This window comes from Botrytis deweyae (genome assembly GCF_014898535.1).
Source record: "Botrytis deweyae strain B1 chromosome Unknown BDEW_022, whole genome shotgun sequence".
In the NCBI taxonomy this organism is placed as follows: Eukaryota; Fungi; Ascomycota; class Leotiomycetes; order Helotiales; family Sclerotiniaceae; genus Botrytis; species Botrytis deweyae.
Window position 1 is genome coordinate 290,188 of NW_024066229.1, and position 24,474 is coordinate 314,661.

Genomic DNA, 24,474 nt, shown 5'->3' on the forward strand with positions numbered 1-24,474 from the left:
GAGAATTCCGAGCCGAGGTATCTTCATTTCAGTACGTATTCCCCACAGAATCGCCGTTCTCCCCGGATTCCTTTCAAAAACAATATCAATACCCCTTCTATCTCTCCTTTCTTATTCAATTAATCTTCAAAAGAATTCTATATATCAAAATTCAAAATGGCCGTTGAAAGAATCAGCTCAATTGTTAAGCATATGACTCCTGGTACATCAGGATTGTCTGCAATGTAAGTAAACATTCCAGCCCCTTCATCACTAAACACATGCTTACAATAATGTTGCAAATAGTACCTCGAAAAATGCCGACGATGTTGTCATTACACTTGCAGTTCGCACTCCATTAGCAAAGGGATTCAAGGGAGGATTCAAGGATACAAAGCTTGACTATCTTATCTATGCCCTTCTCCAGAAAGTCAGAGAAAAGTCCAACCTCGATCCAGCTCTGATTGAAGATATCTGCTGTGGAAATGTAAGCACCTATAGAGATTCCTCTTGCAAAGGCGACGACTAATAATGATATAACAGGTCAGCGATGGCAATGCCGCATACAAACTTCGTGCCGCTGCCTTGGCAGCAGGATTCCCCAATACAGCCGCAGCCTCTATTGTAAACCGATTCTGCTCCTCAGGTCTCAAGGCCACCCAAGATATCGCGAACCAAATTGCTGAAGGTAGCATTGATATTGGTATTGCCATGGGTGCGGAGATGATGTCGATTGGAGGCGACAAACTCGATGGTGGTTTCCACCCTGATATTCTCAAGTGCCAAGATGCTGCCGATTGTATGCAACCTATGGGACAAACATCTGAGAATGTAGGAAAGGATTTCAACATCACTCGTGAACAACAAGACAAATATGCGGCAGAGAGTTATCAGCGCGCAGAGCGTGCTCAAAAGGCTGGATGGTTCGATGATGAGATCGTACCAATCGTTGCGGAAGTTAAGGACCCAAAGACTGGAGAAGTCAAGAAGGTTACTTTGACAAAAGATGAGGGTCCAAGATATGGAACTACCTTCGAGAGCTTGAACAAGATCAGACCAGCTTTCCCAGCATATGGTGATAGATCTACTGGTGGAAATTCTAGTCAGGTCACTGACGGTGGTACGTAACACGTTCCATAAGCCGCTTTACAAGTATGCATGCTAACATACATTCACAGCCGCCGCTGTTATCCTTATGAAGCGTTCCCGTGCCATTGAGCTCGGCCAACCAATTCTCGCCAAATTTGTCGGAGCCACAGTAGCAGGTCTCGCTCCACGTATTATGGGTATCGGTCCATCCGTCGCCATCCCTAAACTCCTTACCAAATATAACCTCACTATCGACGATTGTGATGTCATCGAGCTTAACGAAGCATTCGCTTCCATGGCCGTATACTGCAAAGATGTCCTTAAGATTCCTCACGAGAAGATGAACATTAGAGGTGGTGCTATTGCACTTGGTCATCCATTGGGTACAACTGGTGCTAGACAAATCGTTACCGGATTGAGTGAGTGCAGGAGACAGAAGAAGAAGATTTTGTTGACTAGTATGTGTATTGGTACTGGACAGGGAATGGCAGGTTTGTTTGTTAATGAACAGTTGTAAGATTTATATGCGATGGGGTGTTGATATCTAATGGTCAAGGTTTCGGTGCATTGCATGTAGCATCATTTTGTTAAATATAAAATCGTTTCTACTTTCAGCTTGTTTGGTTTCAAGATTATGATGTGATGTGAAGGCTTCGCTTATGTGGTACAGTACATAAACATATGAACTCGTCTAATCCATTCACTTTCAACGGACTGTTGGGTCCTTCGCCTCGCTTCTCGCATCCCTTCAAACTACCTAGGTACCTTACGCATCTTTTCGTGTTGACTACCGTCCATATCTCAAACACAAAACTATAGCATTCATTCTATCCCGAGCCGACAAAAACATGCTAACAAACTATCTCATCTTGCTTCTCCGCTCCTTCCATCATTACCACCTTCCTTCCTTCACATTATTCACTCGACCCCTTGCATCCTATCTCATCTCATCTCATCTCATCTCATCAAGCAAGAGAATAAAAAATCATACAACAGTGAAGATTCGCTAGTAAAGAGCAAATGGGATATCAAAATTTCCTCGGTCTAGCATATTTCCTCCTCAACCAGGTTTGCGACATCGAGGTGAATCACGTGGTTGGTTGATGGGCTCCTCGGGGATGACGTTTTTACATTGTCACTTTTTGGTCTTTTCTGGATGCAGTTTCCTGTTTCTTGTCTACTGGGAAACTGATACTAGAGTTGAAGATGTTCGTGATACTTTGTTTGTAATTGGTATTTCGTTTTGTCTGCCCCTCTATTCCCTTAATATCACACCGTAAATCCCCTCTGAACATCAATTCACATTTAAATCAAATATAGGTTGGTTGTTCTTGATACAGTCTTCAGTCACCAGCTTGTCAAAACTCAAGTCGCAGAACACATAAATTGGTCTCATAACTTTTGAGGATGATATGGAGTTAAGTAATGAATATAGTCATTGAAGCTTTTTATACAACATCTAGCATTTCACTCATCCTGTCAAATATCCTTGCATGCCAGTCTAGACAAATTGCAAGCATCCGTTATTGTTTCCGATTCTCTCATCCAAGTTCAGAGTACTGGTGTGCCACGATGGAGCAAGCTCAGCCTCGAGCTCTTGTCCGCCGCGCGCCAATCTTACATTTCGCGCCGATGCACCGAAGTTACCGCCGCCACGGCCGCCGCCGCCAGGAACCTGTAAGTTCTGACCGGGCCAGATTTGGTCGGGGTTGCTAATGTTGTTGTGTCTGGCAAGTTCTTCGTATGAGCAGTGGGAGAAGCGGTCGGCGATGGCTCGGAGTGTGTCACCCTGTTGGACAGTGTATGTTGAGCCGCCGTGGCTGCTGCCGGAAGACCAGCGTAAGCTGCCATTGTCGTTCTCGATGTATTTGTTCAGACTGATGGTGCTAGATTGGTAGGAGCCATCTGTGCGGCGGCACTGAGCGTGAAGATTGTAGTCACCGTGAGTGTCGAGGCGAACGTCGTTGGACGAAGTGGTGAAGTTTCCACCAAAGTCACCTCGGGCACGCTCGTCACCTCGAGAACGGTCACCACCTCGGGAACCTCGGGAACTGCAACTGCTGCTGCGGCGGCGGTGATGTTGAGGTGGTGGGCCGCCGTGGTGCTGCTGATTGTATTTCTCGCGCTTCATTCGCTCCTCCTGCTCTTTCTCCCACTTCTTCTTCTCGTCGTGCTCATCCTTCCAGTCACCTACTGCGTCTTGTGTCTTGTGTCCTGCAAATGCACCAGTCAAGGCACCGATGACAGTGCCTGCAACGCCATGACCTGCTTGACCACCTAGCTTGTGTCCACCATAAGCACCAGCTGCACCTCCGGCGATGCCACCCATGATACCACGGTCACCCTCTGGGTCACCCTCACCGCCGTACTGGTTCTGGAAGCCTTGGTTGTGCGAGTTGCGTCCTGAGTTGGAAGAGTGCGCTGCTGTACTGGGGTACTTGAATTTGTTAGTCTAGACGACGAAACCCGAGGAATTAACTTACCTGCTGGTATTGAGAAGGGTCTTGGCCATAACCTCCCTGGCCGCCGCCATATGGTTGCTGGCCCATGTGTTGCTGCTGTTGACCATAGCTGTTGTTCTGACCTTGGTTGTAGTATTCACTAGCCTCACCCTGGGGCTGTTGGCCATATCCTCCCTGTTGGCCATATCCTCCCTGCTGGCCGTAACCACCTTGCTGGCCATATCCTCCTTGCTGACCGTATCCTCCTTGATTGTAAGACATATTGATAGTTAAAGAGTTATGAAGGCGTTAATTAAGGATGTGTGATTTGCAAAATCGCAGTGTATACTTCTCCATGGAGCCATCTCCTTATATACTGCCCCAGCTCCCTTCTGTGGGGCTATGATATGCTGTGCCATCATGCATCATTCATGAGTTGTCTGCAACATGCCGACACCGCCACGTTCCGCGCAGCCGACTTTGTGGGGTTGTGCTACAGTCCATCGTCACATTAATCCACCTCAGCCACAACATGGGCCAATAGGGCAGACAGTCTGACTCGGGCTGTCTGAGGGTCTGAAATGCCAGTGGAACGCCAAGGCCGTACCCAATCGAATGAACTGCCGATATTCCGTTTAGCATCCCGGTGAGCCAGTCAGAACTGGGAATTTTGAACTATTTTTACTTTTTTCCATTGCACAGGCTACTATACAGGTCAGGTGATTAGCCATGATGTTTCAACCATTCTTATTGTACCAGTCGATCTAATGACGCCTCCAGAAGAATATCCGAGTATCAAACAACTAATAATTGTCGATGTGATCGATTGATGAAATTGAAAATGTAAGTTAGGTATGTTGCGAAAACTCTCAATACATTTGTTGCGTATAGCGTATTCATTTGGTAATTTGGGCTGTACTAAAGTAGGGGTAATAAATTTAAGCTTGAATTAGATTGCTTTTAAATGGGGCAATTCCATTGGAAAATGGACAGAAATAAGGTATTGATGAATAATCCATCGAATGAACGAATCAAATAGCTCTGGTGTTTTCCGTAGCACTAATCCAGATTCTAGATGAGCCTTACATCTTCAATCCCTGCTTAGTGCAGCCAAATTACCAAATAAATACTATATCTATGTGTCTGTACCCAGACGATAATATAGAATACAAGCCACTTCTCTTCAGTTCTATGGTCGTATGTGGTGGAGATGTGGTTGAAAGGGGTACATATTTGGAGTAAGATTGGAAGCGAAGTGATGGGTGTCCCTGGATATATTCTACGAGAGTGTTTATGGGTTGGCTGTACGTCTCGATAACTTGGTAAAGAAAGATAGCTGTGCTTGCTGCTAGGAGCAATGCAATAGATTTGAGGGATAGAATGTGGAAATTTTGTGTAATCTGGTAAAAGTTGAGGTCCCGGCTTATCGCATATTAGCTGAAAACATACCAAAAACCTTCATTTCTTCAATTTTTAAATTATATATTATTTCAATAAAAATAAAAATTAAATTATTGAAATTGATTATTGTTATAATTAATTATTGAAATTATTGAAAAAAATGAATAAATTATTTTTAATAATTTTTGTTATATAGTTATTGTGACGCTTTGCCTTAGAAGAACTGCAAGAGCAGGGTACAATTTGTTCTTAGAATCTACAACTATAGAATCGGGAGCAAAGTGTTCGTCGAGTGTACTTATATATCAACTATGTACATGTGATCGTATATATGCGTGCATGCGTACGTGAGCGATTGCAGCTGCGATTGGGTGCCGATTCGTAATAGTTATAGACTTATAAAATTAGAATTTCTAAAAATTTCAAAAAAATCGATTTTTTTGTATAGGAAAAGTATTATATATAATAAATTTTGAAAATTTTCAACTTTGAGATCCTACAACTTTGAGATCCTACAACTTTGAGATCCTACAACTTTGAGATCCTACAACTTTTTCTAAAAAAATATTAAAAATAATCTATTCAATTTTGAAGATTATTTATATAATCACTTTTTATATATAAAATTTTGAAATCATTCTTTCAATTATTAAATAAATTATAAAAGAAATTAGTTTATATAAAAAAACGACTTTTTTGTAGAGATTTTGTCACAATAAAGGATGATATGCGATAAGCCAGGGCCTCAACTCTTATAATAACTTCGGACATCTATGGTGGATAAGAATATTCCCGCTATCAGGATCCAGGAGCTTCAAAATTGTGACTCGCCTTATGATTACTTCCATCGATGTATATCAGTAAGATTTCCCCTTGCCTTTTCATTCCATGGCTAGGTATCTTTCTTTGTGGAATTTGTTTCAAATTTCGGGACTCCAGACGGTCAACGTCTAGCCTCTGCATCGGAGTTCTCTGACTGCTTGCTTGCATATGTTTATGTGATGATTAAAAATCCCTGACTGTGATATTCCACTTTCGCGAAATAGGCACGTAAGCTTTGAATGAATACAAATTTTGACCGAATAGCAAAATGGTCGGTTCAGCTGATAGTTCCAGCAGAAACCACGAAAGACCAGCTTTATGAGTCTATTAGTTCCTGAGACCTCTGGTCTCAGGTAAGTATCAAAATAATACTTCCTGCACTTTGTGGTGTATACAATCCGACGACAACGACTATTTCATAGTATGCGTGTTGACAGCAGAAAGAACACATCGGAATCACCAAGGCTTGATACGAATCCCAAGACCTGGATTCAGATGCATGACTTTGGTGCCTATGGGTTATCCTCCCAGCTGGAGAATAATCTAGAGGGGATCAAATCGAAGGTTGCGGATGATCCATGATTCCTCAACAGGCTCCTCCAGACAACACATAAAATTCCCGATTTAAAATAAAGTGTAACTCATAGAACAATCGAAGCTTTCAACCCACTTGCAAGCAATTCAACAACGAGAGCAACAGGCAATATCACAGAAACAATATGCCTGGCAAAACTGCAAAAGGCACGTCGGCAAAGGATGTTCCGCTCCCTAAAACTGTCTTTTCTCAACCCCTCTCAGCCTACAACATCCCGCTCATAAAACGTATACTCTCCATATTCTATCAACAAAGCACTTTCAGACAGCGCGAACCACGAAGTAGCCTCCTACATAAGCTCGCGCGTGTTGAACAAACTCGAACAGACAAAGTGAGAGATGCTGTAGCTCAACTTCTTCGTCTCAATATACCCATCACTAGAGCTGCCGTGAAAGCAGGACCCCATGATCAAGACGTGGATGGAGAGCTTACGGGAGTAGAAGAGGGCACGGATTGTGAAGTTTGTTTGCGAGCTTTACCCCCGGAAAGCTTTCCTCAACAAGATCTCGCAAGCAAATGCGAACACAAGGCACATATGTGTACGTCATGTCTGGAACAGGCTGTTGTGGCAAATGTAGAGAGCAACCCCTGGGACACCATACGTTGTCCATACTCCAATTGTGAAAGGTTGTTGGATTCAAGTATTGTCAGGAAGTGCCTCAAAGGACGGCTACTTGAGAGGTATGCATTCTTGGAATTTTAGCAGCCATGTTGCAAGCTAACCGTAGAACAGTTATAACAAGTACATCGATAAGCTAGAGATCCGCAACCTGCCGAACTTTCGATGGTGCTTGAACCCTAGTGGATGTAGCGATGGTCAAGTCCACAACGATAGCACCAAGAACCTCAAAATCGCATGTCATGCATGCGAATTTGAAATGTGTTTTTCATGTCAGACACCGTGGCATGAGGGGATGATCTGTCCGCAGAACTACAATGACAGAAGTATCTCAAAGTCAGCCGCTCTGATTAGGCGCAAGACAAAATTGTGTCCACAGTGTAAGGCACCCACCATTGTTGATAAGGAAGACATAGGGTGTGGTAACATTGTTTGTAAGTTTATATTCCATATCTTTAGTTTTGCTTGAGTAAGCTGATTAAAATAGGTTTCTGTAGTCGAGCATGGAACTGGAACAGGGTCCGTTATAGAGCGGCGTGACTTCAACACTCGACATCACTATCGATTCAGATAGGTCTCCGCAATATGCGAAATGTTCTTCGTTTATAGCTGCAGAAAAATGGATTTTATTGTAATGAACATGGTTACCATTGGACCAGCCATACCCCTTAGGGCCCTGGCGTCGAACTTATAATACATTATATGCATATTCAGGCTAGCACCTTCCTCTGCTGTGAGCAGGAGTCAAGTAGCAGAATAAGTCAATTGATCGCTGTTAGTTCGGTAACCTTGTCAAGTCAACAATAAATCCAAAGTATCAGGGTTACTGAGAATAAACAAGATACTTTCCCATTTTTGTGCAAAATCTCCAAATGCGCATGCATGGATTCATTCAATCAGCTTCGGTAGCACTAAGAAACACTTGCCCCCTTTCCCGGGAGACTAACCTTTAGCTTAAGGATCTAGTGCCGAAGTACGCTAAGATCAGTCAACGGCTATCCTTAGCTCCTTCCAAGTGATCATCAATAATGACGTCTAGAACACGGAACTATTTGGAATTGACCCTTAGATCTTTATGATCTCATAGACTGCTAGCAATTGGGCCATTGTTAACAACCTCTCTTCACAATGCAATCGTAAGTCGGCTTCATATTGACATACCATAAACAAACATAAATTATAGAAAATGTCTGCCCTCCTCGATACAACTCGCAACTATTCTCTATTCGGTGTAAGAATACCAGCTCCGAATCGATCATTGGTAATTGCTCACATCTGTACAGGTTCCCGCGGCATGGCTCCTGGCTCACATCCCTCATGTGTACGCTGCAGTCTCGACTGAATGCTTTGATAATCGCTCCCCCAGAGACTTCCCAAAGAGTCTCGAAGCTGATCAAAGGCTCGATAAGGCTGCATGTTCCCCTAGCCGACACTTCTCCCTCGTTGAATAGAAAACTAACATCTTCCCAGAAAAAGAACCAAATTAGCCGAGCCCACGCCGCCGGAGCCAATGGCTACGAAAATGTCGGTCTTTTTGCTTCTGCGGTGGTTGCTGGAAATGTCGCAGGACTTTCCCACTCAACATTGAATACCCTTACTGGAGGATATTTAATCAGTCGCGTGGTTTATAATTTCATCTATATAAACAATGAGAGTCAAGGGGCAGCAGCAGCAAGAAGCTTGGTTTGGCTATTCGGAATTGGACAGATTTTCACGTTGTTCATCAAAAGTGGCAACCTCCTCACAAACAAGGCTGCAAACTTGTTGTAAATAGGTTAGACGAGAATGCATGTGAATCACATGATATCGGAACTGTACATACTTTGTAAGATATCGAAAATTAACAATAATTGAAAGTCGCCACCAAACCATTCGATAGCTTCGCATGAGCTTGTTTCAGGATCGGGTGAACTCTTTCGAACTTCTCGTCGTCTCTGTTTAAAGAATCAGATTCTTCGAATCAAATTAGAATAAACGGAGAGATGCACTCATTAGAGATTCGCGGTGGAATTCAAATATAATCACATGATCTGGCTAGCTAACGAATACTTGAGAAAGAGGGTAGCTCGGGTAGAAGGTCTAGATGCTTCATCGGCTTCGCTAACTTTGAGCCGTTCCTGAATATCGTAGGATTCCAAGGTTCCTTTCATTCTCTCCACATTCGGCGGGTCTTCACCCGCGCCGATGAACTATACCATTTACTGACGTCACCATTTCTTATCGAGCGGGCTTGGATAAGGGAAGTTTTGGAAATTCACCTGCAATATACATTGTAGCAGTTCAAGATGAATCTCTCAAGTTTACACAAGTACATCAAAGAACGACCATGTCTAACAATACCATACCAACAGTCGAGGGTGGTAAGAGGATAGTAAGTTGCCAATAATCATGTCGCTAAACTGTTGATTGACACTATATAGGTCTTCACAGGAGGTAGTGGCAAAGCAGGGCGCCATGTTATCCCTTATTTACTTTCCAAAGGACATAAGGTCTTAAATCTTGACCTAATTCCATTTCCCGATTCATCTGTTGATGTATATACACTCAAAACGGACCTCACAGATTCAGGCCAAGTTTTCAATGCCTTCACATCCCATTTTAACATGTCCGGATACAATGAAGGACCAGTGCCCGGTCCTCCAGATGTGGTCATACATTTTGCTGGTACGACTCTCCATCCTCCCTCATCGTCCGTATAATTCTAACCAGCACCAGCCTATGCCCGAAACATGCTTGTACCTGACAGCGAACTCTTTCAAGCCAACACTCGTAGCACATACAACGTCATTGAAGCAGCCAGCAAACTTGGTGTGAAGAAGGTCATAATCGCTAGCTCCGAAACCGTGTATGGAGTATGTTTCGCACAAGGAGATACCGATTATCATTCCTTTCCTCTGGAGGAAAACTATGATGTTGAGCCCGAAGATTCTTATGCTCTATCCAAGATATGTGGCGAGAAGACTGCTCGTACATTTGCGAAACGGTTCAAGTCAGATATATACGCGTTAAGAATTGGGAATGTGATTGAACCACATGAGTATAAAAGAGACTTTCCAGGTTTCATGGAAGATCCTATGTGTAGGAAACGAAATGCATGGAGTTATATTGATGCAAGGGATTTGGGTCAAATTTGTGATTTGGCGATCAAGAAAAATGGCCTAGGGTTTCAAGTCTTCAATGCCACAAATGATGGTATTACAATACCTGGGGAAGAAAAGACAGAAGACTTTTTGAAGAGAGTTTGTCCAGGAACGAAGGCCACAAGAAAGTTGGGAGAGAGGGAAGCACCGTTGAGCAATAGAAAGATCAGAGAAGTATTGGGATTCAAGGAACTTCATGATTGGCGCAACTATGTCAATTGAGAGGAGGAAGGAAATGTACCCCGGGGGGCTCCCTGTTGATAAGATGGTGAATCAACTATGGCTTTGGAAATCCCTTCACATAGTACTGTTCAGCATCTTGACTTCCCACGACATGTTCAAAGGTGAAGCCATATTCGGTAATGAGCATACCTCAAATGATACCAGAAGTTCTCAGGATTTGTTTATTATAGTTTGGTTTGAAGCCTGATGCTGTCATCTAAATACAAAACTAAAGAAAAATAAGTTCAATGCTTTATCTAGTAAAAGAATCGATATATCACCATCCCATTGTTTATATCATCAATTATATATCAGATTCTATTGAAGATCTAATATATCTTTCCTTTTCCTCTTCCTCTTCTTCGCCCTCCCTCTGTCTCTTCGCTCGCCCTCTTCGCTCGCCTTCTCCTCCCGCCTTCTCCTCCCGCCTTCTCCTCCCGCCTTCTCCTCCCGCCTTCTCCTCCCGCCTCTCCTCCTCCCTCTTCCTCTTTCTCTTCCTATCAAACCACTTCTCTTTCCAATCGTTGTTTGGCACTTCGTCTATACCATGATGTTCTGAATATTGTTTTAAAAGTAAATCCGTTAGTTGGTCCCGGTCGCCTTGAGTTAGCTGAATGTGTGTGAGGAATCTGGAAACGAAAGAAGAGTTGTCATTTGAATAGTGTAGTTATTGATAAAGAGCTAGAAGGAAGTTGGAAGCGAAGCTTCCAACTTATACTTGAAAAGCTAGCTAAAACGGCTAGTGTAACCGGTCACGTGCCCAGAGGGTACGTGCGCCCTCACAATATGCGTATTGATAATTTGTGCCACATTTAGTCTTTGATAACCTGCTGGTATGAGGTCTCTGTACGTGTTGATGCTGGCTGGAATCTAATCCTATTGGTTTGGGATAACCTTGTTCGGAGGATTTATCATCTCTATAGTTTTAATAAGCATATTGATTATTTATCAAAAAGTCAAATCAATCATATAAAAGAATACAGTACACTTGCGTCTTAAATTATGGAGGCGGTCATTTTCGGCTTGACCCGGATCGTTCGGCCCGCCAGGAGGTACGTTTTGCATTGGGGGCGGTTGAATCAGGGCCGCGAGTATGGCTACGATGGTTTGTCTTGTGCAGCCCCGTTAAGATCAGGCATTTGTAAAGGTGGCTGCGCCATCTAAAAAAACACTCTTAATGATAATTTGCGTAACCGATATATGAGGTATGAACAGTGGAAGATGTATCATGGGGCGGCAAACGGGGTCAGGAGTATATAATAAACAGTGCTAATAATGGTAGGTACAGGGTGTAGACTAAGACGGAGCTCGAAGAGCTACGATACAGGATCTTCCATAGTGAAGATATACAGAATTTTCACATGTAAGCTAGCCCAATAGGGCCTAGCTTACCCACTCATCGGTCACGTGTATTCACACCGTGACAAGATGAAAGATTTTGACCAGAAAAAATCAGAGGAAATAATTCGAATATGATGATTGTTAGATCTACAAATCATAAATACAGAATTGATCATGATTGTTATTTTATGTTATTCATTGCGTTCTACTATCTGCCCTTTACCCTGAGACCCTTGTTCAAACCCACTTCAACTTTTGCAATATATTCCTAAACTTCAGCCTCGTCTCCACCAATAACACAACATCTTTGATGGTCTAACGGTCATGATTTCCGCTTGTCAATGGTTTTTGAAATAAGTATTTTTTGTATATTCAAATCATAATTTGTAAATATCTATATAGACTTATATTTAAATAATTTGAGTATATTTATAATTAACCTATTATCAATTTCAGTTTAAAAAATTATAATAATAGTACAAACTATATAGAATTAAATCAATATTTTGAATTTCTATATTTTATATAAAGGCAAAATTGTATTTAATAATAATATCAGATGATTTGATTTGAAGCTTAATACCTAGATATACCAATATTATTATCTAAATACTAGATTTAGAATCTTGATTTCAATTTCCTATATTTGCTTATTAAATCCCCCTTTATCTCCATCTATAAATATTATTATAATATATACTTAAAACTCTTTTATGATTTCAATAATAATATAATATCCTTGATAATCTAACGGTCATGATTTCCGCTTGTTAATGGTTTATCGTATAGGAAATGGGGGGTATGTATGGTGGTTACAATACCCCTGTATTATAGAATCTAATACACAACGAATACAATTATTGAAACGGATGTATAATAGATATAAATTCAAAGCTATTATAGCCTTCTAATCTAGAATAATTTAATCTGGTTAAAGTTAATAATAGATTTAAAATTCGAAGTGGTTGAAGAATAAGAACGATTGCAGGGATTAAATCGATCTGTTTTAGTTTTAAGGTTGAATTTAGTTATATTCAATAGCTTTGAATTAATTAACAAAAGTGTTATACTTTCTCTCCTCCTCCTAGCCAATTATCGTGCAATATTGATAGGAGCAATACATAAAAGTTATACCAAGCTAATAGCGCTTACTCGCTATCGTTGTAGAGCTTCAGAATCAATGCAATTCAGATTTTTGAATTCAGAATAATTCGAATTAACTGAAGTTCACTTTGGTGGCGTCACACGAGGTACAGGGGGGGGGGGGGGGGGGTGTAATGGTTGATACACAATTGATAATTGATTCAACTCCCTATAGAATAAACGTATTCTGAATAACTTCAATTCCATATATTAATCAGCATTTAGAGTTTTAAGAATTGTATCCATTTCACATCTGTAGAATCCATTGTATCCGTAGAATCCATTACATTCGTTACAGCATTTCATCTACTACTTGTAAGCTTTTTATTAAATCAGTTGTAATCATTTAATCCTATATATACCGGTTGTACAACTAGTATATAACGGATCTAAAAAGACCTTATTTCCTTCTAGGTATTTACGCATCGCGTCTTCAAACACTCTTTAGGATTGTATTTCGATATTTAATAGTTAGTTTTAGTATAAGATTGTTTTATAGAATTTAAATTATTTTAATATAGTTTTATTTTTTTTTGTTTTTTGGATATATTTTGGAATGAATGTTTTTTATATATTGAAATTACAATTTATAAATATTTATACAAATTTATACTTAAATAACTTAAATATATTTATGATTAATTTATTATTAATTTCAGTTTAAGAAATTGTAGTAATAATATAAACTATATAGAATCAAATCAATATTTTGTATAAAGACAAAGCTATATTTAATAATAATATTAGATAATTTGATTTGAAACTTAATACCTAGATATATCAATACTATTATTTAAATATTAGATTTAAAATCTTAATTCCAATTTTCTATATTTGCTTACCAAATCCCCCTTTATCTTTATTTACAAATATTATTATAATATATATTTAAAACTCCTTTATAGTTTCAATAATAATACAATATCTTTAATGATCTATGGTCATGATTTTTGCTTGATAGCAATATTTATAATTATAATTGCTTATATACATTAGCATATATATATATATAATTATATATATTAACTAATATATAGATATATTCAATAAGCATTTTGTATCTATTTCTCTAATTATAGATTCTAAGGATAATGTGTACTTTGTTCTCGCAGTTCTTTTAAGGCAAAGCATCACGCCTCTCCCTCTCCCTCTCCCTCTCCCTCTCCCTCTCCCTCTCCCTCTCCCTCTCCCTCTCCCTCTCCCTCTCCCTCTCCCTCTCCCTCTCCCTCTCCCTCTCCCTCTCCCTCTCCCTCTCCCTCTCCCTCTCCCTCTCCCTCTCCCTCTCCCTCTCCCTCTCCCTCTCCCTCTCCCTCTCCCTCTCCCTCTTCCTCTTCCCCTTGAGATTTAACCAATTTTCCAATCTCTAAATAGAGATTTTCTTTATCATTAATCGAATTGAAAGTTTCATTCTTTTTCAATAACTTTTGTAGAAAATTGAACCAAAGTAATGATCCATTATTTGAGGTTGATGTTCTTCGAGTTAACATCTTTCCACCTTTTTTAACAAATTTCTTTGTCAATCTTACAATTTCCTTAATTTCTTTTTCATCGAATCCAAGATTTCCAAGACTCGATATCTTTCCAGCACTCTTAAATCTCTTGGTATCTTTATTATCTTGATGGCGTTTACCCTCACCAGGGCTGGCTCGCTTTTTGGTAGTAAGGTTATCTGCTCGAAGTCTATTGGAGACATTAGTAAGCGAACCATGGTTGAATCATGGTTAATCTGAAAGCCAACTTTCAGGTTCATACTTACAATCCCAGAATTTCATTTTGCTGGCTAGCTATGGTTTCCAAAGCTCTTCCCAACAATTCGGTTCTTGCTTGCAAAGTGTCTGCTACATGCCCATGGATACCATATGGGTAAGACACCCAGCCTTCCATGGAAGTGAGGTTTGTGATATCAAATGGCGCAGAGTTCGCATCATTTCTGGTGGAAGTGACTTGGTTCATCGCGATTTCCGAGCGGTCTTGATCTGGAGCAGACATTTTGTAGGGACAATCGAATTTCGTTTTATTGTTGGAGGTAATGTTCAACTAGGAGAGGAATGATTCTGTGGGATGCGTACTAAGTTCAGTACATTTCACAAGATGTTTTATTTCTATATACTTGGAATTGAAGGGTGCCTTGAGCTAGTACTTTTGAGGCCAAGCTTGCATATTTTGTTCATAGATATTGGAGATTGAGTACATGAAAATTTCTCATGCATTTATACATTTGTGCATCTAAGCATCTATGCATCTATAGAAATACTGAAAGGGCGTAATCTAATCACGCTCTCAATTTGCCAGTCCCCAATTGGGGAAGGAACGGGGTTTGGGGGGTGGGCGCCGACAGCTGTTAACCCCAGATTTTGGTTCTCCATGTTTCCCCTCTACCCTCTCCCTTCACCACCCTCTCAAAACCCCCTGATACCTCAGTGACGTCCAGTTTCCCTGAATCCTTTAATTGTCACAATGCCATTGATAGTACCAAAACCGGACTCTCTACCACCACTTCGCATTAATCAGCGGATCGATGGAGTGTGGGCAGACGAAAGAGGCAACTATGTGATCCGGGATTTCACCGCAGAGGAGGAGGCAGAGTATGAGATGATCAATAATTTGACTCTTGCAGCATCAACGCATCGATTAGGTGTGTACCTTTAGAGCAATTAGTACCTAGTCAGCCGTGGTCTAACCGTGGTTTTTCTTGTAGGTGCGCCAAGCACTATAGCGAAAGAAGATAGAGTCTTGCAAGAATTCAAGAGAGATATGATCTTTCGATATCGAATGATGGGAAGGAAGTTATCCATTATTGATACAAACGATCCAAAGTTCGACGAGATTCTTTTCAATGAAGACCCCGAGACTTTGCTACACGACATCATTTTTTATATTCAAATGTGGATGAAGAAAGCTGTGCCCAGAAAGTTAACGGATACCCGCCCAAAACTCAGTGGAGCAACTCAGCGTAGAACACATTTAGAGAAATGGATACTGGAGAAGCGTAAGGAACCTCTTTTTACACGGAGATTCAATAGAGAAATCACAAAAGGAATTCACCTTGCAGCGAAAACTCTTTGGAAGGGGCGGATCTGGGGGGCTGAAAATTGTACTAAAGTGTTCTTCGGCCGTTACGAGTTAAAACAATTATTGGACTGGGAGTCCTTTAATTCTATTTCCCGAGAACTAAGTGAACAGCATGAACTTGCCTGGTGCTTAGGGTGCTGTTGTGGTATCAGGCCATGTTCACTTGGCGAGCTTTCTACCAGGAAGGGTCAATTCTTGAGATGGCGAGACATTGTTATAACCAGGGCTTTCAAAACACTCGACGGTAGGAGACGAGCCTTCGTACCATGGTTGTACCACGGTTTCTGTACCATCAAAGCTAATTCAATATTAGAGTTGGAACGTGCTGATGACGAGACGCGTATATCGTATGCGGGAAAATTCAATATGGTAATCACCTTCCCGTTTTTAAAAACGAATCGTGAGGAAGATGCGAGTACAGGAGCAGAACACCCTGTTTTACGAATGACAGTAGACCACATACAAAACCCCGAAAACATTGCTCTGTCGCCAGCTTTGAGAGCACTGGGTATTATGATGAGAAGGGGCATCATTGATATAGAATCCATCGATCAACTGTTGTATCCCCCAGCAGAAAAAGAATTCTTGACCATCGCCATCAGACCAGAGTTTTTGGACAGCCCGGTGTTCATTGCTGGACTCCCTGGCGGCAGAGGACTAGATCCAAGTGGGCGCCCCGCCTCTACAGATGGCATCAGTGCATTCTTTAAACGTAGAGCTATAGCAGCTGGTTACCCGGAATCTGTCACAATGTATGCTTGGCGCCGTGGTTTTGCCACGGTTTTGGATCAGACAGTTGAACGAAGCACCGTTAGGGCGCTTCTTGCCCACAGGCCAGATTCAGTTACCTTCGAAGACCACTACGATGACCCAACCATCAATGTTGATGTATCAGCTATTGTACATGGGGAAAAGCAAAGACGTATTCAAGACTCGTCACATCCTGTCTTATACCGAATTCAATATTCTTGGACACCGGCTGAAGAAAAGAACTTTTTGCAAGCGATTGTGGCACAGGACAGAGCATATCAACTAGCAGAAAACTCTGCCGAGAAAAAGCGCGCCGCTAAGAATGCGAGATACCGGGGTCGTCTATCTATGCGTGAGCAACAAAGAACTGAGAAGACAGCAATCACTTTGACTGAATATCAAGAGCGCGTCAAAGATTTGAGAAAAAACTCAGCACTATATACGGAGCTCCTTACGCGAGCACGCGATATTACTATTACGGAAGACATAGAAGATGAGGATATTGATATGAATGTCGAGGATACATATAACGATGTTGGTGATGCCCTGGGTCTGGCATTTCCAGATGAAGAAAACGAATTATGCGAGGATGGCCACGGTTCAACCACGGTTGTCCCAGGAAATGTGCGACGGACTTCAAATAGCGAGGGGATAATTTCTGCTACCGTGAGCATCGATGAGTCACCAAAAGAGAAAGTGTCAGGAATCACATATTCTTTGACTGTGAAAGTATTCCTCGAGTGGCTGTTGGATACTGAAGCACCAACCATTACCGCGCAGGTTGGGAGCAGAACCGAAAGAGGTTCTACATGTCGTTTGTGTGAAACCGATCCTACTACAAGCGAAGAAGAAAAGGGAAAATTATGGGCATCACAATCAAAACTATCCAAACATCAGACTGGCTTGTTTCACAGCGGAAATTGGCAATGGATCCGCACAATCAAAGCAATTTATCCCCCTGAAGGAAAGAAAGTGAAATGTAACTATGAGGAGTGCCCAAAGAAAGACTTTGTTTATGCCGATCATCATGCGCTCAAATTACATATCATTGCAGCTGCAAGATCCAGCATTAATGATACTCATGCAAGAGCCATCCGTAGAGACGGCTGGTTAGAACCAGATTTTTTTGGGGATGAACCAGATTCCAAGAAGAGGAAGTCTGACATGGAGAACAAACCGGTCAAAAAGTCTCATAAGAAAAAGGCGGACATTGGTGTTTTGAGACCAGAAGCAGAATCAGGCTATACAGTACTTAAAGACCCGAGAGTGCTCGAAACAAAAAATGGAGTACCTGTCCTCTTTGGGGGACCAATAGAAATCCCAAAACTTACTACAGATTCCCAAATGGGCCATATTCCAAGAGCTTTACTAAACGCTCCCAAAGTTGATCATGATGCATGGTCTGCAAGCCAGGCTAGGAATCCACTAATGCAACGAGGACCGAATGATCACGAGTTGGGGCATTGGTTTAAAAAGCAGGAGTAGGAGGAGGAGTACGCTGAAGATTAAAGAATGAGCATGGTACAACCATGGACGAACCATGGTTCAAACTAAGATTTAATGGCATCACTAGGCTTTGCTTTGTATATAGCTTCTTATCACAACATAGCTGCATAATCACAATCAGGCGAATACTTTATGCCAAGAACAATTATCTTGATTGCATTTTTTCCCCGGATGAAGCGTTACCCATTTGGTACCTCCGAAAGAGGTAGTATAAGGAAAACCGGTAAACCTTATACATAAGCAAATATTTAACTAACTAATGATTCGTCGCTATGAAAACCCCCTTTTATGCAGCGCTCGTATGTTAATAAAACCCTCGTGGAAATGTAAAATAATAATAAAAGATAGGAAAGATAAAAAAGTAAAAATGAGTAAAAACGACAAATAGAGATTAAAAAAAGGAATGATGTAAATGAAAGGAAAAATGTAAATGAAAGGAAAAATGAAAAAAAAAAAAATATAGAAAATAATAATAATAATAGGAACCTTGTCATCTCGCGTTATTAATTTCCCCTTCGCCAAATTCATCCGCCAAACCTCGTCCATTCTGCACAATCTCTCCCAAGCGATTGTGGAGCTCAGCGGCCAATCGCTGCTGAAATAATAGAATGTTCTTCGGCTTTTGTAGAACAAAAGCAGTCTCGTTGGGAACATTCTCATGTCTCCGGCCAACATGCAACCAATGATGTAATCTGCATCTGGCCTGATAATATAAGAATTGGCGATTAAATAGAGAAATCCGAGTCTGTTCGTTTGTATCGAAATGAACCATTGCTTCAGCAATAACATTCTCAATAGGTGCCTTTAGAATAACACAACTTTCCGGAATAAGACGGGATTTGCTATCCAGAAACATGATTCTAATGGTCAACAGACTTGCGTTAACGCGCATAAGAACCGTAGCGCCACGACGTCGATGAATAGGAATAGGAGCAACATTCTCGTCAATTGGCGCCTCAATCTCCTGTTCTTCATATTCGGCTCGACTTCGTTTCGTACTCGTGGAAGGCGGGGGACAGTCCACCTAGATCAGTGTTATATTAGCTATTTGGAATCATGGTCTTGAACCATGGTTCAGAACCATGGTTCTGAGCCGTGGTCGAACCGTGGTATCAGAGCGGGCGAGATACATACACGGAGAGTTCCTGCAACAATGGCAGACTCAACGCCCTGTCTCCTCAAGAGCTGGGGTCTAGTCGGTTTGATTGTACTGTTCCAATTTCCATTGAAGAGAGACTTATACCACTTCTCTTTCCAATCGTTATCTGGTATCTCGTCTATGCCGTGGTGCTCAGAAAATTGTTTGAGAAGTAAGTCCATTAATTGATCCCGATCGCCTTGAGTAAGCTGATTTTGGGTACCAATAATCTGTGCTACGTTCAGTCTTTGATAGTCTGCTGGTAATAGACCTCGGTGTGCATTGATCCCAACTAGGATCTGATCCTGCCGATTTGGAACGACTTCGTTCGGAGGATTAATCATTTCTATAGTTTTAATAAGTATATTGATTATTTATCAAAAAGTCAAATCAATCATATAAAAGAATACACTTACATCTGAGATTATCAAGTCGATCGTTTTCGGCTTGAGCCGGATCGTTCTGTCCACCAGGAGGTTGGTTTTGCATTGGATGCGGTTGAATTAGGGCCGCGAGTATGGCTACAATTGCTTGCGCCGCCCCGTTAAGATCAGGGATTGGTAAAGGTGGCTGCGCCATCTAAAAAAACACCATCTTAGTAATGTATCTTGCGAAATACGATTGAACCATGTTTGAACCATGGTATGGCTTTCATCTCACCTTGATAACTAATGAGTAAAGGATGGATGGATATCGAGCTGAGTATTTGAAAGGAGATTGTATATTTTGAAAGGTTGTAAAGAAGAGAAAAAGAGAAAAGAACTTCTCAAGATAAAGTGTAAGATAAAGTGAATTATTGTATATGAAAAGAGGGGAAAATAGAAGCTAATTGTTACTTCAAAAGTTTTGTTGCATATCTAAGCTAGAGTATATTGTAATTTCAAAGTTTTGTTGCATATCTGGGCCAAAGCATATTGGCGACAGCGAGGTTTACCATTTGAGAACCTTCAGAAGCCCGGAAGTCTCTCTATATATCGAAATTCAGAAACTTTGATGATTGAGTTCATAGAAATGGTGATTCAATTAAGAAGACTTGTTCTATATTTCAATACTTGAAAATGCAAATAGATGTCCGAAGGATGTCAGAAAGGGCAAGGTGCTATTTGGTGAACACGGCAAGGAAATTCCAACGTCTGGAAGGTCGTGTATTCCCGCATATAATTTGTATGGAAAAGAACATAATCTTGCAGCCGGTAGGTTTCAACAGGTCGACCCCTTTTAAAATCGAATTCGCTAACAAATTACCTAGATTTGTAATGTTCCCATACATTCTACACCAAAGAACGAAGTAATACTTTGCAAAATATGCAACTGATTGATTGATATATCCAAATAATTGGAATAGTAATAAAGGAATAACATTGTATTAATAAAATACATTAAATAAGAAATTCTGAGAATAGCGATGGCCGTTTGAATGACCTGTCAATCAATACAGATAGTCAACCCATCATATTATCATGATATCTTCTGCAGTCAGAACTATATAGCCAAGCACTTTCACTATCGCTTGCTGGTATGGAAGAGAAAATGGAAGAGAAAATGGAAGAGAAAATGGAAGAGAAAATGGAAGAGAAAATGGAAGAGAAAATGGAAGAGAAAATGGAAGAGAAAATGGAAGAGAAAATGGAAGAGAAAATGGAAGAGAAAATGGAAGAGAAAATGGAAGAGAAAACTGTATCAAGGACTTAGATATGATATTTTTGTTATGAAAGTAGCAATAGTAACATGCTTCTCTCTCTCTCTAAGATTTCCTTAAAAATAGAAGGTTCCTAGTCCTATGGGTGAGAGTAAACACGCAGCACTTCTGCAGAAATGAATATGTAACCTTCCTGTAATGTACTGAGACGGATTTGATGTTGAGAACGTCTAGCTATCAACTTCTGTGCTTCTCCCTACGTCCCCTGAATGCGTGCGTTCTATGAACATCTCACAGATTATGCTTCATATGTTTTATTCATCTCCCTTGTATTTCATATGACGATGATGAGAAGAAATGTTCCTTGGCTGATGTGTAAGCGGTATTGCGTATTGCGACGGGTGTGCTTCGACGAGTCTTCGGTCGTTGTGGAAGATGGTTCGACTGCGGTATTGTAAATGATCATGGCGATGAGTGTAGACTGTTTATCAACGAGTGTTCGGCTTCTTATATGCTGTTGTGTTATGGGAAGTGTATTTTGATATTTCGAGCCTGTAATCCGAGAGGATGGCGCAGTGAGTGGCATACGAGGTCGAACACTATATATAACGGGTTTGCCGCGGCTGATTGGAATCATTCATCTGGGAGCGAGGAGGACGATTGTGGGGGTCGGGAAATAAAGAGCAAAGACGCAGCCTTGATGTGCGACGTGGAAAGAACCACGAGGGGAGGAGAGAGGTGATAATTCTTGATGTGCGCATATGCGATGCTGCGCACCTCGAACGTTATCAAGTGTAATCAGGCTGTGGGTAAATAATGTTTAGCAATACCAGAGTTTTGATAATATAACTACTTTACCTATGGACTGACTCTTCTGGTAAATGGTGTTTTCAGCATACGGCTTTGGGACTTCAAACAGAATAACTCAAAATTGAAGGCTCTGTGCAGAAAAAATGTTTCAATTTGGAAGGTGAAGCGATGAAAATCGCGATGGTAAGTTAATGAGATTGTGGGATTATGATTCTGGGGGTGATGTAGTTGATTAATGTTTGACGATGTTGATTCAATGTTGGTTTTTGATATGATTCTGTGCTTTATCATTCTTGTTCGTTGGAAAAGAGTTTTTGAGATGTCTTCCCATCGAGAATGTTGTGTGTCATCAATCTAGTGATGACTAATCATGATTTGATTTGATGCACGGTTGCACATGACTTTACACTTAGTAAGCACTTTCGCGGCTCCTCAGGCAACTCCCTTCAGCGAACCTCGCGTTCCGCGAGGGTTCGCTTGCGGGAGTTCCCTTCGGAACCCCGAAAGTGCTAAGGAGACCGGGGTTCGACTCCCCGTCAGAGAGTTCATTCACACAGAATTCCTAGAATCTCATGTTCAAATTTCTTTTTTGGTGATTTTTTGCAATTTTTGTTGATGTTGCGAATTTTTCTTCACTCAAATTTTTAGCCGAGGCGATAATTTTTGGGTGTGGTGAGTGTAGCGGGGAGGTTAGTGTCTTCTTCTTCGAGTGGGGTTTCTTGCTGAAGAAGAGAGCGGCGATCGGGATGAGAAGTTTCTGATTTGATTGATCGTGGTCATGTCGCGTCTATTTAGTGCCAGACGAAGGTTGCATCTTGTGAAGCGAGAAATACCATCGACATAACGAAAACTGCTATCGGAAAGGGCTGTTATTGAGGGCCATTTCATCTTGCTTTGGTTGAAAGCCTCTTGTCGATGGCCTGTGTCATTAGTCACATGTTGCTTTGAAAGTACCAGAGGGACAAGAAATATCATCGGTTTTATTTATGAGTGCCATTCAGCTTTGCTTGTAGCTGGGCTTGTTGACCCTGAGATCATTCGTTCTTGGCTCTCGGCACGGCTGATATACTCGTTCAATTCTTGTGATTCACCTCCAGTAACAGTTACGATTGTAGCTGTCCTGGTTGCACCTCCACTTAAGAAGCGTGAAGAACCTCGAATGTAAGATCTGTTTCCCCTTCCTGCACCTTTTAGCCGATCACTTGAGAGGGCCCCACTTGTGGTGTCCGTTATGATATGCGGTGCGACGACGAGGCTGTCGATGATGGATTTGGAGAAGGGTACACAGGACAATATAATTGTGAAGGAAGAGTGCAGGTTTGTTATTAAAGCCAAGTTAAATGAATCCCAAGTATAATTTGTAGAATCGATGGTGTTATAAAGATAGATTATGCGAAGAGTAAGAAGGGGTAAGGTCCTATCATTGATGATTGAATTAGTCACACATCCTCTGATACAGAATACAAACGGGCCAACGGTTACAAAAGATAAGTCTTACAAAAGGTTCGGCGAGAATAAAAGTATTGTCAGTCTTTTCTTGGAATCCTCCATTTTCAGAACATTCAGAATATACACAGGAAGCAGACCAACGAACACCTGGGTCAACGAATCCACTACCGCGTTGATAGTCCAAAAGGCTCTCTGTGGAACAGCAACTGAGGTTAGGATACAGAACTCGAAGACTTGGAGTATCTTACAACATTGAGACATTTCCCCGACTCAAACACCCAAGGATCTGGGAGCTGGCATTGCAGAGCGATCACAACTATACTGATCAAGCTCCATATTCCAATCCAGACAATGCTTCTATGAATCAATCGTCGTTTCTTGCTTCCTTCTCTAGTGAGACAAACGAAGAAGTAAAGATTTGATATCTTGGCGAGAAAGATTGCTGAGATATACATAATGTTACCAGCATATTGAGCCTATAAGTTCTTAGTGTTTGTCAGAATTTGGCCTTATCGCAGATATCTCACTATATAGAAGCGATTTAGCTCACTCTGAAGGATATTATCTTGTTTTTGCCCAAGTCCATGAGCAATTTGTTCCGATGTGCATATGAATTGACCGACTGAGGACAACTAATATTACGGATAATTGTAAGCTCAAGATAGGGAATCACGTATGGAGTCCAGAATGGGAACGCACTGGACCTACATACCATAGCAATGAGACCCAAATAATCATCCATCTGGATTTTGCGAAGAGTGTCGTATTTGGTATAGATTTTGGTCAATGCCATAATAATCATGGGTACCAATACAATCCACATAGCGACATTCAGAAGTGGCCCATAATTATCGGCTGTTACTACAGCCATCTTGCTCGGATAAGTAGCCACTCGTCGGCGTCAAATTTGTATTATTGGTATATGAAGGCTCAGAAAGTTCATGTGATGTAATTGACATGCTGCTGCAAAAGCACAAGAAAACTCAAGGCTTGTATTCAATATATGTATTACCCTACTGCCTGAGAATATGATTGCTCCTAGATCTTGCAGTCAACATCCATTTCCTTTAGGTCGCAGATTATCATTGCTCAAATAGTTCGAGATAAGAACCAGCTGTGTGGGATATGAATACGTATGAAATTAGAAGTTGAACTGCAAGGGGATTCAAATATGTGCTGTGCCTCACTTCATATTCTTTACCGAATCCGCGAAAGTCAACATCCGATTGTTAAATCCAACAACACTTTAGAAATGTAATTTTCACAAATCTATAAACACAGGAGGTGAACAATATCACACTTGTACTTTCGACTCTTG

The 24,474-nt window shown here is 41.1% G+C and overlaps 9 protein-coding genes across 9 annotated transcripts; 5 read left to right on the top strand and 4 right to left on the bottom strand.

Moving 5' to 3' along the window:
• Positions 1 to 62: 62 nt before the first annotated feature.
• EAE98_008453 (uncharacterized protein) lies at positions 63 to 1,746 on the top strand. Its single transcript, XM_038956076.1, has 4 exons — positions 63 to 224; positions 286 to 466; positions 523 to 1,099; positions 1,158 to 1,746. The coding sequence occupies exons 1-4, from the start codon at positions 157 to 159 to the stop codon at positions 1,583 to 1,585; spliced, it is 1,254 nt and encodes a 417-aa protein (XP_038807535.1). The 5' UTR covers positions 63 to 156; the 3' UTR covers positions 1,586 to 1,746.
• Positions 1,747 to 2,569: 823 nt separating this feature from the next.
• Positions 2,570 to 3,791, bottom strand: EAE98_008454 (uncharacterized protein; the record flags this gene model as incomplete). Its single annotated transcript, XM_038956077.1, has 2 exons — positions 2,570 to 3,505; positions 3,552 to 3,791. The coding sequence occupies 2 exons, from the start codon at positions 3,789 to 3,791 to the stop codon at positions 2,570 to 2,572; spliced, it is 1,176 nt and encodes a 391-aa protein (XP_038807536.1).
• A 2,660-nt stretch (positions 3,792 to 6,451) lies between these two features.
• EAE98_008455 (uncharacterized protein) lies at positions 6,452 to 7,486 on the top strand (the record flags this gene model as incomplete). Its single annotated transcript, XM_038956078.1, has 3 exons — positions 6,452 to 7,008; positions 7,061 to 7,380; positions 7,434 to 7,486. The coding sequence occupies 3 exons, from the start codon at positions 6,452 to 6,454 to the stop codon at positions 7,484 to 7,486; spliced, it is 930 nt and encodes a 309-aa protein (XP_038807537.1).
• Positions 7,487 to 8,132: 646 nt separating this feature from the next.
• On the top strand, positions 8,133 to 8,716 carry EAE98_008456 (uncharacterized protein; the record flags this gene model as incomplete). Its single annotated transcript, XM_038956079.1, has 3 exons — positions 8,133 to 8,177; positions 8,230 to 8,358; positions 8,417 to 8,716. 3 exons carry the CDS (start codon positions 8,133 to 8,135, stop codon positions 8,714 to 8,716), a joined length of 474 nt encoding a protein of 157 aa, XP_038807538.1.
• Positions 8,717 to 9,272: 556 nt separating this feature from the next.
• On the top strand, positions 9,273 to 10,308 carry EAE98_008457 (uncharacterized protein; the record flags this gene model as incomplete). The annotated part of the gene is made up of 3 exons (XM_038956080.1): positions 9,273 to 9,317; positions 9,367 to 9,610; positions 9,662 to 10,308. 3 exons carry the CDS (start codon positions 9,273 to 9,275, stop codon positions 10,306 to 10,308), a joined length of 936 nt encoding a protein of 311 aa, XP_038807539.1.
• A 304-nt stretch (positions 10,309 to 10,612) lies between these two features.
• On the bottom strand, positions 10,613 to 11,606 carry EAE98_008458 (uncharacterized protein; the record flags this gene model as incomplete). Its single annotated transcript, XM_038956081.1, has 3 exons — positions 11,297 to 11,606; positions 11,065 to 11,225; positions 10,613 to 10,863 (listed from the first exon to the last, which is right to left on the bottom strand). Exons 1-3 carry the CDS (start codon positions 11,371 to 11,373, stop codon positions 10,613 to 10,615), a joined length of 489 nt encoding a protein of 162 aa, XP_038807540.1. The 5' UTR covers positions 11,374 to 11,606.
• A 3,643-nt stretch (positions 11,607 to 15,249) lies between these two features.
• EAE98_008459 (uncharacterized protein) lies at positions 15,250 to 18,099 on the top strand (the record flags this gene model as incomplete). The annotated part of the gene is made up of 2 exons (XM_038956082.1): positions 15,250 to 15,427; positions 15,491 to 18,099. The coding sequence occupies 2 exons, from the start codon at positions 15,250 to 15,252 to the stop codon at positions 18,097 to 18,099; spliced, it is 2,787 nt and encodes a 928-aa protein (XP_038807541.1).
• A 511-nt stretch (positions 18,100 to 18,610) lies between these two features.
• Positions 18,611 to 19,837, bottom strand: EAE98_008460 (uncharacterized protein; the record flags this gene model as incomplete). Its single annotated transcript, XM_038956083.1, has 3 exons — positions 18,611 to 19,144; positions 19,255 to 19,550; positions 19,675 to 19,837. 3 exons carry the CDS (start codon positions 19,835 to 19,837, stop codon positions 18,611 to 18,613), a joined length of 993 nt encoding a protein of 330 aa, XP_038807542.1.
• Positions 19,838 to 22,691: 2,854 nt separating this feature from the next.
• Positions 22,692 to 24,027, bottom strand: EAE98_008461 (uncharacterized protein; the record flags this gene model as incomplete). Its single annotated transcript, XM_038956084.1, has 5 exons — positions 22,692 to 23,124; positions 23,206 to 23,348; positions 23,405 to 23,632; positions 23,684 to 23,788; positions 23,869 to 24,027. 5 exons carry the CDS (start codon positions 24,025 to 24,027, stop codon positions 22,692 to 22,694), a joined length of 1,068 nt encoding a protein of 355 aa, XP_038807543.1.
• Between the last annotated feature and the right edge of the window lie 447 nt (positions 24,028 to 24,474).